This window comes from Salminus brasiliensis, chromosome 11 (assembly GCF_030463535.1).
Source record: "Salminus brasiliensis chromosome 11, fSalBra1.hap2, whole genome shotgun sequence".
Taxonomy (NCBI): domain Eukaryota; kingdom Metazoa; phylum Chordata; class Actinopteri; order Characiformes; family Bryconidae; genus Salminus; species Salminus brasiliensis.
This window is the reverse complement of record NC_132888.1, coordinates 23,932,237-23,946,956: the sequence shown is the minus strand read 5'-3', so window position 1 is coordinate 23,946,956 and position 14,720 is coordinate 23,932,237. Positions and strand designations below refer to the sequence as shown.

Here is a 14,720-nt window from a genome sequence, read left to right as displayed (position 1 = left end):
TCTTTTTAGTGAGCCGAGTCAAACGAACCAGCTCTCTCTGCCTCTATTTCTCGCTCAGCTCAGCTCTCGGTGTGGCACCGGCGCCCCCTACAGGTCGCCCAACTTTATCATACACGTCGACTGTCTTGTATTTTCTCCCTCTCAGGAAATAACGGTGCAGTTCATCCAAGTTCATTCCGGACATTTGTAAGAGTCTCCTTCGACCACGTGCCGAGCCACGCCCCCTCGCGGTCTCTGCTGACGGGACGGGAGGGTCCTTCTCCAAGGGACTGTCCAAAGTTTCCGTGGCGAGGAATAACGGGAGCTGGACTTTGCAGAATGGACGTCCTAACGGTGCCTCAGGACAGAGGAGAGGGCTGGTATTTGTCCCTCATGGCGCCAAACACAAAAGGACCAAAGTTTGCCTGGCTTGACCCGTCCAGACTCTATTGCAATTCCCAGGTATGGCACATGCTTCACACACTGGTGCTGGACCATGACTGTGTTGAGATTGACCTGACCTGACCTCACTTGTCCTGACCTGTCCTGGCATTTGTCTGTCCTTTGCTCGACTCAGGCCTTGTCGGACTGCGTGAAGGACCTTCTCAAACCATTCCAGAGTGACTCCATAGACCTGGTGGCTGGAATAGATGCAATGGGCTTCATCCTCGGTACAGTGGGTTTATTGGACTCTGCTGTCGCTGCTGAAGTGTGGAGCCGTGTGCCTCCAAGGCAGGAGAGGCCGTTTTTATTTTTAACCCAGTCCACAGCTACTGCTGGAGCAGTACATATATACACCTCGGACCAAGGCACTAAATTTAGAGGAGTGCATGTGCATGTAGAGGAGGGCTCTGCTGTAGCGTTTTAGCCCCTGATCACGACCCCAGATTGTGAGCAGAGACAGTACAGAAAAACAGGCAACCTGTGGAGCTCGGCTAACCTCAGCTTTCTAAACCACACGCTGCTTCTGAAGCTGTGCAGAGTACAGGCGGGACTGCAAAACTGGTCAATATGTGAAAAATCAGCCGAGCTTTTGGAATGAATCGGGGAGTTGGGGACGAGGTGGGGTGGTGATCAATCATACAACATCCTCACTAATACAATCAAACCTTCACAGCAATCTAGTAGAAAGCCTTCTTCCCTAGAGAGTAGAGACAGTTACCCCAACAAAAGCAGGAGAAACTCTTCTTAATACCTTTGATTTGGGAAGAAACGGTAAACGGGCAGGTGTCCCAATACTTTTGCCTTATTCATTTCTGCATGAATAAATGATTGCAGACATATTCTTACGGTACAGTGGTGATAGAAACTAGCTGTCCGAAGAGTTTAATGCCTCTAAAAGCAGTTATGAGGGGAAGGATGTTAGCTTTTAATTATCTTAATCCAATCATCATGCAGAGGTGGAGGGTACAATAATCCCCATAGAAACCACACTCCTTACTGCTGGTTGGGGTTGTAGATAAACCACCAAGAGAAGACCCTTATCTGGAACGTCTCAGACACTAGGCAGCATATTCATAACTATTATATGTAATGAATATGTAATTATATTCTAATTAATTTCTAGGAATTTATTTTCTAGGAAGTTTCCTAGAAAGTTTAGTTCAGTTATGCAAAGGTAGAAAAGGTAGACCTCCGGCCTCCTGGGAGGACCATGTCATGTCCACATTGTGCATTTACATTGTTTGTACCTTGGGAAACAAGGCCATTGAGTTGTTTCCCCCACCACATGGTGAGCACTGGTCCCTGTAAATACACCAACCAGCCTTTAGGTTTCTCTACAGTGAATAAATCCACACCAATCCACCCTCAATTACAGTGATAAAAGATTGGGGTGAAGTTTACCTATTTTTTTATGATATATTGCCCCAAAAATAATTGTAAATGATATTAATGACCATTTTATTGCATTGATATAATAATAATAATAATAATAATAATATAACAGCCTAATAATGCAATTACACCCTTTTAAAGAGCAGTGAATGTTTAATTATTAGGGATATTCAGGTATTAAATAAATAAAATATCCTAAATAAATGACTCCGGTCATGTCCATATATTGTACAGTAAGTCCATAAGGCAATTATCATGACCAGCCTAGTGGTGCTAAACATGCAGTGTGAGGTCACCAAGACTGGCACGTCTTTAACTATATGAATGTGTGGAATTGAAACCCAGTGCAAGTGAACTTGTCCCTGTGTTTTCAGGTTCAGCTGTGGCCACCACTCTGGGAAAAGGCTTTTTGGCCATTCGGAAAGCAGGACACCTGTGTGTGGAAACCCAGACGCAGGACTACAGTGATTATTCTGGCAGAGAGAAGCTAATGGAAGTACGAGTGGATGTCCTAAAACCAGGTACCAGTCAAAAATCTGGATTTTAACCGGCCCAGTGTACTTGCTTACAGACCAGCTACTGAGAAGCTCAGCATGGAGCAGCTGGTCCGCTGACTACTTCTGTAGTAAGAGTAGTGTCACAGTCGACGTCACAAAGATCAGGAATGTGACTTAGGGCCCTATATTAGACTTTGATCAGATTCGGGGACACGAGCTAGAGGACAGAGTGCAGTGCAGCACAGTGCAGAGGTACTGGAGGACCAGGATGGAGAAGCACTGCTGTAGTGTGTTTTTTACCCATAGTCATTTTATGATTGGACTGATTGGTGCTGTTCATTAATAGTACTAATAGCTCTAATAGTTCAGAAAACCTCTCAGAGGTCTGAATTAGGTCTTGCGTTTCTTTCTGTTTTTAACCCCTGTCAAAGTGATGTCATGCCAAGGAAATCCACTAGAGGGACTTGGTGTATAACCACTGAAGACTTAGTGGTTATACACCAAACTGGGCCCTCCAGTACCAGACCTAAACACCACTTACTAACACGGTTCTGCTCTGCAATCCATGATTCATGCTCGGCTGGCTATGGCGTAGATTCGACGTGGAAAGCAATTAATTGGCTACTACTCTACTCTATTACGTTTTCAGTAACGGTTCTGTATCTCTCAGCTAGTCCAGAAAAACGTGTCCTTTTCGGCTCAAAGCGTGAATTACACTTCCTGACTGTAGGGGGAGCCCAGGAGCAAGAAATACAGAGTCTCCATAGCGCTGCTTTAACGCAGCACCATGTTCTTCTGTTTTGCACGTTTACAGTAGTGTGATGGTGTGTTTCAGGTCTGCGTGTTCTCATAGTTGACCAGTGGATCGAGACCGGAGGCACAATGAAAGCTGCCATCAAACTTGTAGAAAACCTGGGAGCAAATGTTGTGGGTAAGCATGAAAGTTGGTTGGGAGAGATTTCACTACAGTGGTGGTGATGGAAACCAACCAGAGGGGTCAGAATTGAGGTCTGCACTGCAAATGTAGCCAGTGTACGCTGATCAGCCAGAGCACTAGAACCACTGACCTGTGAAGCACATCATATTTATCCTGTTACAGTGACCCCTGTCAAGGGTGGGCAGCAAGTAAACAGTCAGTTCTTGACATTGGTGGGTTGCAAGCAGGAATAATGGTCTGAACTGTGATGGCTAGACGAAGGAAGAGAACTCTGGTCAGAGCAGAACCAACTGTGTCCTGGTATGCAGTGGTCAGTACCTAACCAAAATGTTCCAAAAAAAGGCAACCGGTGAACCAGTGACCGGGTCACGGATGCCAAGGCTTATAGATGCATCCGGACCAATCACACACTGGCTATGATTTATGGGGTTCACGCCTTGATGGGTCACAGCTGTTTTGGGAGCACAAGGGGGGGATTTACAATATTAGGCAAGTAGTTTTAATGTTACGGCTGATCTGTTTAATGCTGATGATAGTAAAGCTGTAGTAAATCAGCAAACTTCTGGGGACTATTTAGCTTCCCAAAACCCTGCATGTACTGTTCCTGCTTATTAAAAATACATTTTAGACCAAAACCTTATTGCAATTGCAGTTTATTTCAAAGTGGAGTTATGAAAGAACATGCCTAAGCCCCTTCTCCCAAATCCAACATCCTATAGATTCCATCTCTACCTTACAAAGACAGGCTCCGCAACCCTCCACCACCCAGTCTCCTCCCTTTTAACCCTGTCATCTATCAGTCCTGGCTCCACTACAAAGCAGAAGTCAGAGCCCCACCCCCCTCAACCTCCTCAGACATCTGCTTTCTAATGACCACCACTGGGAACACACCACCTCAAACCACCCACATCCCATTATAACCATTTAATTATGCAGGATTTATTTTGGTCAATGATCAAAAGGTGACTCTCTCAGATGTGCACTGGTGTACCACTCCTTTAAGGTGTTGCTGCAGTGGCCATTGAAAACAGCGAAGGAGGAAAATGGATAAAGGAAAACTACAAGTATTCCCACTGTGTCCCTAAGGAAATCCAGTCTCAGATAGACAGACAGTATCTGGAATCATTCAAGAACTTCACAACGTCTAAAAAACACTAAAGAACAGGAATCGATGAAGACACTGACCATGGGAGAAGAAAGCGACAGCGGCTAGTCTGCGGTACCCTTCCTTTCTGGTATGTCTGAAGATATCGGCCCAGGAATGGACTGATAAATAGGACTGTGTGAAATGTGAAAACATAGGACCTGTTGAATGTACTTCAGCTGTTCTAACTGATATTCTTTATTTATTAAAATCCTATGTAACACTGCCTTTAAATGTCCTAAATATGGTACTTAAGGTAACCCTTCAGTCTATTTAAAAGGTTTAAGTATTTAACTTAACATAAAGGAAAGCCTACCACAGCAGCTTGGTTAGGACTAATGACAAGGAAGGTGATTTTTTTTTTGTAATGTTTGTAGATTTGACACACTTTAATGAGGCACACTAATTTATATACAGTATAAAATGTTTTATTTCAACAATATGCACCTTTTTATCTTTACAAATCTGTAAATTGTTCAGCATTGTGTAAAATTGCTTAAAAAAAGACTACTGGAATTTGTACTGTACACAATATTTCACACTATGTTTTAATACATTAGAACTGCATTTCTGATTAAATATTAAAATGCAATGCTGCTTTAATTGTGCAATTCTGTACCTTGACATGCATGATTTTAATACACTTAAAGCTCAATGTAAACTAAATTGACGTGTCTAAAAAGTTACTGGCATGGATATTTCGGCATACATACAGTACCGCAAGCATTCCTAAAAAGTCCGAGGCGGAATGCAGTATACATTTCTCATAACCGCTGTGCATAGATATCATTGGGGAGGACGGGGGAAAAAAAAAACAAAAACAAAAAAAAAAAAGATCCACCACAAAAACCTCATCACAGGAATGTTGTCTTAGTTCCAACAGAGCACAGAGAGCTAACCACAGTGCTAACTGCACATTCCTGATATGTCCAATTCTACCGCCTCCCTCACTGACCTGTACGTACTCTAACGTTTGCTTTGGTACCATCATTTCTTCAGTGCAAATTTCCCAAGTTTTCGGAATGTCCCCTCCTTATTACTGACAACAGTTCGGCTTCTTCTTCTTAGATGTTGCGTACAGGTTGGTGGAGTTGCTGTTGATTTCTGTCACAAAAAAAAAGAAAAGATAGGACAGTTAGGAGGCCAGGTCACATACACATAGACCAGAATCCCAGGCAACCAGGTCTGTACTTTTAGACACTTTTTAGTCAGTACAGACCCATTTATCACAGTTACTAAAACTATAGTACTCCTTTATTCTACAGGCATCATTTACTGCATTTCTAGTCAGAATCAGAAAAATGCAAATATACACTCCATGTCCAAAGATTTGTGGACACCCATTGTAATAAATGCATTCAGCTACTTAAAGTTGCACTCCTTGCTGACACTCGCACAGCTTGTCTAGTCCCTGTAGAGAAGTAATGCCAATAGAATAGGACTCTCTGGAGCAGATAAACATGACCCCAATGGCAGGTGTAGGCTAGAGGGGTATAAAGCCCTCCAGCATTGAGCTGTGGAGCTGTGTTCTCTGGAATGATAGATGGTGCTCCATCCAGTACTTTTAGGATGAGTTGGGGATGAGGTGGGGTGGCAATTATCCAGTATCCTGACCTTACTAACTCTCTTGTTGAATGCTGAATGCAATCAAATAGTCACAGCAATGCTCCAAAAACTAGTGGACAGCCTTTGCTGGACAGTAGAGACTCATCATGTTACTTCAACATGATTTTGTTTTGGGGTTGGGGGATTTGTAGAGCTTTATAGAGATTTCTTCTCGACTCCAGAAGTTGATGCATTTCCTGCTTCTCATTATCCAGGTCATCCCAAACACATTCAATAATGTTGAGGTCTGGGCTCTAGGGTGGTCTTTCTATTGTTCTGAGAACAGCAGCAGCCGAGCTGCTGAGCTAATCATTTGTTCTTTTCTGTCCGTTTGCTTTTAAGAACAAGCTTCTTGATCAGCTCCACATCCTGGACATTAAACACTTGTGGGTGTTTTTTAGATCGAAAGTGAGAGAAGAGCTCGATCCTCTGCCCTCACAAAAATGAAGATGCTTTTGAAAACACCCGTTTATGGGATTTTTTCACTTATTTAGGCAGTTAATCTTATATCTAATGGCTGTTTTGACTGAAAATGGATTAAATTAAGGGTGGCTGTCAAGGGTGGCTGTCATAACACCATGAAAGAACTACACAACCACAGCTTCACCGTAAACCGTATACGATGAGTTTCAGGAACCTCTGCTTAGTCGTTCTCTCAGTACTTACTGACAACTTCCCCAATGCGCCTGGATCCACTTTTTTCCAGCTCTGCCAGCACGTTGGCTTCAAACGTTAGTGATGCCACTCGGAAGAAAAACTCTCGCACATTTTCCCCTGTAAGAATCAAACCAATGTAAAATAGAAAATCACCACTTTCCATTTCCCCAAACTGTAGACACATTTACATGTATGTTTAAGGCCTTTAGCAGACACTCTCATCCAGAGCGACTCACACAAGTCTTAGCTAGTTTGTATAGACAAGGATTCAAAAGAGACCTCTAGGATTCAAAAGAGACTAGATACTACTAAACACAAAAGCCAGTATGGAGACCATAATACTCCACACTACACTTCGCCCAAGTACTCTTTTAGGATGAGTTAGGGAGTTGGGAATGAAGTGGGGTGGTGATCATCCAGCATCATGACTTTACTTACGCTCTTGTTGAATGCTGAATGCAATCAAATACTCACAGCAATGCTCCAGAAACTAGTGGAAAGCTTTTGCTGGACAGTAGAGACAGTTACTCCAATATGATTTTGGTGTGGTGGGCAATAAAACCACAAGTCTTAGCTAGTTTGTATAGACAAGGATTAAAAAAAATCCCTCTAAGCTTAGATACTACTAAATACAAAGGCCAGTAATGGAGACCATAATACTCCACACTACACTTCGCCCAAGTACTCTTGGAACAGGTGGGTCTTCAGTCGGGGTTTGAAGACAGGACACGCAGGGGAAAGTTCATTCCATCACTTTGGTGCCAGGACAGATGCCTTGGTTTTGCATCATATTTCCAAGATAATGTAGCTAACAAGACACTTCTGCCCCATCAGCAAACCGAATGTCTAAATCATCACACACTAGGGCAAGTTCTATAATCCTCTAAGACATGCTTTCATCTATGTCATGATATTTTTTAGCGATACACAATATTTATCACAATACATGTGATCACAGACTAAATACATCAGTGGAGACACTCTTAAAGACTACTATTCAGATCCTCTCCTGTGCTGCACTTTATCTAATTAAACCAGTCTAATTACACTGTTGGTAATAAAACCTGCAGCTGATCAGTGTCTATTAAGCACTAACAGTATCCTCCATATGCTTAGAAAAGCATACTGGTATCACAATACGATAAAATACTCTGAATATTGCCCAGCTCTACTTTTATCCACTTTTAGGAATAACAGCATGTGTCCATATAACATGGGTGTCAACCTGTGGACAGTAAAGCATACATTTACAGTCTGCAAACTGTGCCAAACTGCCTCAAAACACATTTATAGCATTAAAATGACAGTTTAGTCCATTTTGATTTTCCTTACAGTTTAACTGTCTTCTAAATACCGCACTACAACTGATGGTAATAACAGTGGGCCATGAAAACACGTCTTACATTATTACACCAACGCCTGAATAAAGAAGTGTCCAGGTGTAAATGGTGTGGGTTGACACCCAGGAGTCTATTAGAGATCAATGAACCAACTCAACACTGCAGTTCCAATATGTCTGCAGCCATGTGGGCATGTGCTTCTATTACTAAAGAGACCAAGACTTACCAGACAATGAGGATACAGCCCAGTACTCAGCTTTAATCTCTGCAGCCAGTTTAACAGCATCCTCCTCTATGAGGGAATACTGCGCGGGAGACTGCAGAACAGACACATGGGTGAGACAGTAGAAGCTAAACACACTGGGGGGTTGCAAGTCCGCACCAATTCTAGGCTCGTTTGGGGGAGGGGCTTATTATCACTGGTTTGCTCTTACACAGAAAAATTAGAGTTCACTGGGAGCAAATTTAAGACCAGGGATTTCAGGAGGACCGGAGAGCAGGTGATTGGTGCTCTGGGCCGCTCCCAGGCTCGAAGGCTTGACCGAATGCACCGACTTGGGTCCAGAAAAAAAAAAAATCTCGTGTGAAAACATCTGCAACGCAAGTACGTGAACACATATGGCAACACCCACAGTCTCAATCACAACCGGTCCACCCAGACAGTTGATGGAATACAAGACAACTTGGCTGTCTCTGTAGCGCCCCTTGTGGCACAGCTCAGCATGCAGCTTGGGTTTGCTGTGTGGTATGATATGCGTTGCAACAGCCAGTCTGTGTAGCTTAAAGCGCCTGCGTTCACATCCTTACGTGAAGTATGTTTCATGCTTTAAACTCGAGCACGTCAAATGAAATACATCGGTCACAGCTGCCTATATCTAAGCGTACAGGATATCAGATATACGTACAGAAGGACTTTATCAGATACACAAAAAAAAAAAACTGCACTCACACTCAAGTCTTTCTTTGTGCCCACTAGAAAGAGCAACACACTAGTGGGGTCGTTCTCCTTCATAGCATCCTCCAGCCACTGCCTGTGAAAAGAAAGCCATCGGCTGTTAGCAATGCAACAGAATAATACAATTCTGTTCCATTTCTCCTGTCTGGATGTTTTAGTTTACCTGGTGTGCTGCAATGAGGCCACGTCGGTCAAATCAAAAACAATTATTACAGCTGCAAGAGAACAAGCATGGACGTGATTAGATGTAGACTGAACAACTGGTATAGTGACGCATCATTTCTTTAAGTGATAAAATCATAGAGGAAGGACCCTCCTGGGACTCTAAAAACGTGCCATTTGGCACAGGGGTTGTTCAATATTTACATCTAAGGCATTTAGCAGATGCTCTTCTCCAGTGCTTCACTGTTTACTCAGAAAATACTCTTAGCTAGTTTGTATAGACTAGGATCTAGACAAGCTAAGCTTAATCTAAGCTTAGACACTACTAAACACAAGTCAATATGGAGACCATAATACTCTACACTACACTTCGCCTAAATACTCTTGGAAGAGGAGGGTCTTCAGTCTGGGTTTGAGGACAGCAAGCGTTGGACTCTGCTGTTCGGACACCACTTCGGTGCAGCACAGAAAAAAGTCTGGACGATCGTCTTCCGTGGATTTTAAAGGATGGCGGGTCGAGCCGAGCTGTACTTGAAGCTGGAAGAGCTCTTGGTATTGATCAGCTTTTGACCACTGCCATCAAGTACAGAGGGGCTGGTCCATTCTTGGCTTTGTAGGCCAGCAAGCATCAGGGTTTTGAATCTGATGCGGGCAGCAGCTACAGGAAGCCAGTAAAGAGAGAATGCAGCAGAGGAGTGACATTGTTGAACTTAGAAATGTTAAAGATGTGCTGCTGCATTCTGGATAAGTTGCAGGGGCTTTAATGGTGCGCAAAGGGAGACCAGCCAGAAGGGAGTTGCAGTAGTCCTTTCTCTAGAGAGGAAGGGTCAAATTCTCTGAATAAAGGTTTGTGTATAAGCACCCACGCTTCATTTACTGCTCCACTTTCCTCCATCTCACAAACGTATACCAACCTTGTGCCCCTCTGTAATACGTAGAAGCAATGCACTTGAACCTCTCCTGCCCCGCAGTGTCCCACCTACAGAAACAAAATCCACAGCTTTGGTCCAGCTTTGGTCCTATTCTGATGAGTCACTGATAAGGTTTTAGAAAAGTGTCCCATGTTTTGCGGACACTTACAGCTGCAGGCTAAAAGGAACGCCAAGCACTTCAAACCTCTCCATCTCAAAGTCCACGCCGATGGTTGCTTTGTAATTTTTGTCAAACGCATCTTTACAGAATCTTTAGGGAAAGAAGGAAAATGTTTAAAATGCAAACCAAGCATAAAGCATCTTTAACTGCAATTAAAAATTGATGAGAGGTCTTCACTGCAGCAAACTGCTCACCTATTAATCAGACACGTTTTCCCCACTGCCAGGTCACCAACCACAATAACCTTGGAGATTTTAAACCTACTGGACAAAAAAAAAAAAAAAAACAGTAGGGGGGAGGGTAGCATTCTATGAAGTTAATATTAAATCAGGAGACTACAGCCTCATTTAAACCTTTTGCATAGTCATTCAACCTTTTACTTTGTAATTATTTGGGCAAAGGGCACCATGCAAGTTTTAACTGGGGTCGCTGTACAATACTTTACATGTGGCTACCGAGTGGCGCAACTCTCTAAGCGCTGGCTTCGTCAGCAGGACACTACAGGTTTGATCCCTGGTGATGCTACAGCCATGAGTAGCCAGGATTCCAGGAGAGCATAACTGGACTCACTCTCTTTCTGCCCCTGGTCTGTGATTTTTAATGCTATTTGAACCTGAGCGTTTGCAGCAGCTTATAGCCTATTTCATTTGTTTTGATTAGATATTACTTAAAGAATATTCCATGTTATCTTGGTTTATTTTCCATGTAAATAATGTTATTGTTGTTGACCTATTGCAGTTTAATGACTGTGCATGCAATACATAGCCCTATTACTGTTTTCTGAATGTTTGCACTGAGGCTGTACGCTTAATATAGAAATATTAGTTTGTTCAGAAAGTATTTTATATTCTTAAATCTCGTTAAATTATATTAGGGTAGAGGAACGTCTTTCAGACATCACTCTTGTAGCCGGTTTTATGCTTGTGGATCATTCTTCCATGTTGAACTGTTCATTGACATAATTCTGAGAAGACTTCGGTCATTTAAACAACTCAAAAAAAAAATAAAAAAATAATATTGGGTCTAAATCGGGCTCTGGCTCATATGGCTCTCGCGTCCTGCATTGAAGGCAGACAAGCCCCTCAAGCAACGAGGCGTTGAAGGAAACGGACAGTGAATTCTGCACCACGAGCAGTGGACAAATACCGGCAGAGCGATGAAACCGCGTTCATCTGGTAGGTGACGAATATGCTCTCCATCTCTTGCAAGGGGTCTCTCATCCCCTAGTCAGCTCATCAAGGCTGGATAATAATAAAAAAAAAAAGACCAAAACCGAAGCTCACCCCACTGTGCCAGTCCTTTGCTCCTGGCAGGCGGTCTTCACCTTGGCGTTAAATTCATCCTTTGTGTGTAAAGCAGCACCTTTCTTGAAGAACTACAGGAGAGAGGGAGGGGTAGAGGGGTACCACAAAGTTCATTTGGCAAACATGGACATCACTTCGCAAAACTGACCACTGGAATTAATGCACCAAGCCAATGATGGGCTTCCAGTGATGCCCTAATGTCCCACCAGACTCCTATTCCATTCGGAGAGGCCTGGAACGGACGTACCTTAAAAACCATCAAATTTTTTTGTTGGATATGTTCGACACAGGACCGAAACTCCTCACCAAGACCATATTTAGCTCAAAATCTTAGCACATGAATGAGCAGGTATACCTTAGGAAGCTGAGCGACGACGCGGTCCTTCCGGACAGGGGGCAGCACACTCATGATGGCACTGCGGGACACACACCAAACTATGAATCACACCCTGGAATTTCATAACACAGCACAAACCTCAGCTTGGAGAGAATGAGTAATGCCTGTTCGGAGGGAGCTCGGCTCCAGCGTATACGAGACCCGTGTCCCCTGTGTTCTTCCCTCCATTATACTGAAGTAGGACCCTGGTACACTTGGGGCAACTCTGTCCAGACTGAGAGGGGGCTCAGCTATCTATGGGGTATTCCTCAAAGCAGGATCCCACCCACAACCCTTGGCTTACCTCTCCTTATATATCTCAAGGTCCCTCTTACCTTCAGGGTGGGTACATCATCAGAGGGGGTCATCCAGGCCTTAAGGGCACAGTGACTGATGCTTAGTGGAGCCCTAGGTAGCCATTAACAGCCTGAGCCAAGAAGCAGCCCCCACTAGGATGCCTCCCTAATCTCAGTCCGGCTAATCCAGCAAATCTGCACACAAAGAAACAAAACCCCTCCAGGCTCGTTTCATAGGAGCATCTTCAGGGTCACATATTTGCCATAACAGCTCAGAAAGCTGCTGTAATTCTCGCTAGCTCTCCCCCTGTTTTGTCTGCTAACTGTAGCTAGCGCTAGCATTGAAGCTAGCTACTCGCGCCTGGTGAGGGAGCAGGGAACTGACCGACTGACTGACTGACTGACTTGGCTGACTGGGACTCGTGTTTTAAGACCTTTCTGCCTGTAGAAGTCTCACACATGTCCTCTAGTCCAACACATATGCTTTTATATCATTTACAACCGTCCTAAAATCACACCAAACGGGTCTGCAAAGGGACCCAGGCAGCCTCTTTCTGCTTCCCAGCGGTGTTTCCCAGCAGCGCTCCTCCGGACCAGCTCCCACTTACCTCAGCCGAGAGGGAGCGAGAGAGAAGGGGGGGGGGTGTCGCAAAGTCAGCCTCAGTAAAACTATTAAAAATAAATAAAAGTAAATGAAAATCCTCTGGTAAATGTAGAATAGTAAGGTTTCTGTGCTAAACGCTGTATTTCATCCCAAACACCGCGCAGTAAACTTTAGGAAACTCCAGCCTGCGGAAGTGCTGCTGGGTCGCCCGCAGCATTCAGATGCATGCCAGCCGCCTTCCCCCTCAGCCTTCCCCCTCTATCCCACCCCTTATCCCCCCCTTATTCCCAAAGAGAAGGACCTAGCGAGCTGGAGAAGACTCTCTACTGCACCCTAGTGCTGATACCCTACAGAGACAGGACAGAAAAGGTCAGGGCAAGGCAAGAATATTACCCACAGGGTTGGACACTGAAGGAATTTGGCCTCCACCTTTAACCCATCCACACACATACAGTGAAAGTGAGCACACTTTGTTGATAGACCCTCAAGCAAGGCCCTTCACCCACCCTCACCCCTTTCTCTGGGTGGGCAAAGGGCAGCTTGCAGCAGTCCCAGATATCGAACCCACAACCCTGTCATCAATAGCCCAGTGCTGGGCCTGGACTCTGGGCCTGGACTCTACTGTCCTGCACGTTAGACTTCTGGACATTTGCTTCCATGAGTGGAAATGTATTTAACTGATATTTACTCAATTCTGTGTTTTTGAGACTAATAAAAAAAAAACATTAGAAGCATTAGGATTAAACCCTGAGGGTTATGTTGTGTTTGTGTCGAGGTGTGGACTTGGCCCAGCCCAATATCCCAAACATCCCACGCTGCCGTTCCAGCTGCAAAATGACCATGCGGGGACCTCCCGTCCTCGGGTGTTTGTACCCGTGAGTCGAAATTGCCAAGTCAGTACTACTAAGTACACCAGTACCGAGAACCCCCCATGGTTTTAGGCACTAGGCAAATGTAAAAGCTGCCATCTAGGACCCTCATGATTCAGTGGAATGTCAGGAAAAGATGGTCTGATTTCCAGATATCATTAAGTTAAAAATAATAATAATAATAATAATAACCCTTGATGTTTTAATAACTTTTGTACACTGCATGGTCATGTAAGTACTTCCTAACACCAGCCTTGTCAAGTCTCACAGATTGTAAAGGGTAGAAACTTTGAGGACGTTCCTCCTCCCGCCCAAAGGCTTCTAGTTCTGTGAGGTTCTTGGGCTGTCTTCCACAAAATGCTCTTTTGAAGTCTCTCCTGAAGATCTTCAGTTTTGAGGGGCTGTGAGGGCTATGGCAAAACCTTCAGCCTGGGCTTCTTGAGGTAGTCCATACCTTTTGGATTTTGTGGTGAGGATGCAGCACAGGAAGAACAGGGCACCACTACTCCGGAGTCTGCTAAATCCTCCTGAAGGCCGTTTGCAGTCAAATGGGGATTCTGATGGGCCTTCCTAGCAATCCTAAGAGCGGTGAGTTAACGGCTAAGGGAAACAGCTACCTGGAAGGGCTCTGCTCTCTCCTTACAGTCTTCTCCTGCTTTGTGGGTACCAGACCAGACCAGAGCCTATGGCTGCCGATTGTTGGAACGGGGTTTGAGGAGTCTGAGTATTTCTGAAGCTTTGGAAATTTGCATCAGCTGGCCTCCCTCTAGATTAGAGCCTTTCACCTCTGAAACCATTCTGAATGGCTTCACTTACATCTTAATAATTGAATTATGCAGAAATGTCCAAAAAATCTCCCATTTAAGGTAATACCAATCAGCAGCTAGAATACGTCCCAACAGTTCTAATTTAATATCTGTGTTTGGTGAGGTCTGGTTTCACTGTTCCACTAAGCCAGCAGTCCTCGGAGAACCCCAGACCGGCTGCTGGTTTATGGAGCGCTGAGGACTAACCTGAAAACCACTGCACTCTTCCACTGTGTTCCTCTGTGCCACTCTACAATCAAA

General features: G+C 44.2%; 2 protein-coding genes across 4 annotated transcripts; one reads left to right on the top strand and one right to left on the bottom strand.

The window, feature by feature from the left end:
* Window positions 1-272: 272 nt before the first annotated feature.
* On the top strand, window positions 273-4,952 carry LOC140564962 (adenine phosphoribosyltransferase). The gene is made up of 5 exons (XM_072690649.1): window positions 273-441; window positions 557-650; window positions 2,190-2,336; window positions 3,148-3,243; window positions 4,253-4,952. Exons 1-5 carry the CDS (start codon window positions 319-321, stop codon window positions 4,405-4,407), a joined length of 615 nt encoding a protein of 204 aa, XP_072546750.1. The 5' UTR covers window positions 273-318; the 3' UTR covers window positions 4,408-4,952.
* rab34a (RAB34, member RAS oncogene family a) lies at window positions 4,800-13,025 on the bottom strand. 3 transcript variants are annotated; one of them, XM_072690647.1, is made up of 11 exons: window positions 12,699-13,025; window positions 11,864-11,924; window positions 11,488-11,579; window positions 10,399-10,467; window positions 10,193-10,294; window positions 10,027-10,091; window positions 9,114-9,165; window positions 8,945-9,026; window positions 8,222-8,312; window positions 6,665-6,772; window positions 4,800-5,497 (listed from the first exon to the last, which is right to left on the bottom strand). In XM_072690647.1, exons 2-11 carry the CDS (start codon window positions 11,915-11,917, stop codon window positions 5,430-5,432), a joined length of 783 nt encoding a protein of 260 aa, XP_072546748.1. In that variant the 5' UTR covers window positions 11,918-11,924; window positions 12,699-13,025; the 3' UTR covers window positions 4,800-5,429. The 3 variants fall into 3 exon arrangements, with proteins under 3 accessions (XP_072546748.1, XP_072546747.1, XP_072546749.1); XM_072690646.1 differs by having other exon boundaries at window positions 12,789-13,025; XM_072690648.1 differs by having other exon boundaries at window positions 10,399-10,464; window positions 12,789-13,025.
* Window positions 13,026-14,720: the final 1,695 nt, after the last annotated feature.

Bases quoted from the DNA above. Each gene is read 5' to 3' on its own strand.
- LOC140564962 (XM_072690649.1), top strand. From the start codon at position 319: ATGGACGTCCTAACGGTGCCTCAGGACAGAGGAGAGGGCTGGTATTTG. The intron at 651-2,189 runs GTACAGTGGGTT...CTGTGTTTTCAG, and splicing joins TGCAATGGGCTTCATCCTCG to GTTCAGCTGTGGCCACCACT. The intron at 3,244-4,252 runs GTAAGCATGAAA...CACTCCTTTAAG, and splicing joins CCTGGGAGCAAATGTTGTGG to GTGTTGCTGCAGTGGCCATT.
- rab34a (XM_072690647.1), bottom strand. From the start codon at position 11,917: ATGAGTGTGCTGCCCCCTGTCCGGAAGGACCGCGTCGTCGCTCAGCTT. The intron at 10,092-10,192 runs GTAAGTGTCCGC...TTGTTTCTGTAG, and splicing joins GTTCCTTTTAGCCTGCAGCT to GTGGGACACTGCGGGGCAGG. The intron at 9,166-10,026 runs GTTGGTATACGT...GTTCTCTTGCAG, and splicing joins GTATTACAGAGGGGCACAAG to CTGTAATAATTGTTTTTGAT.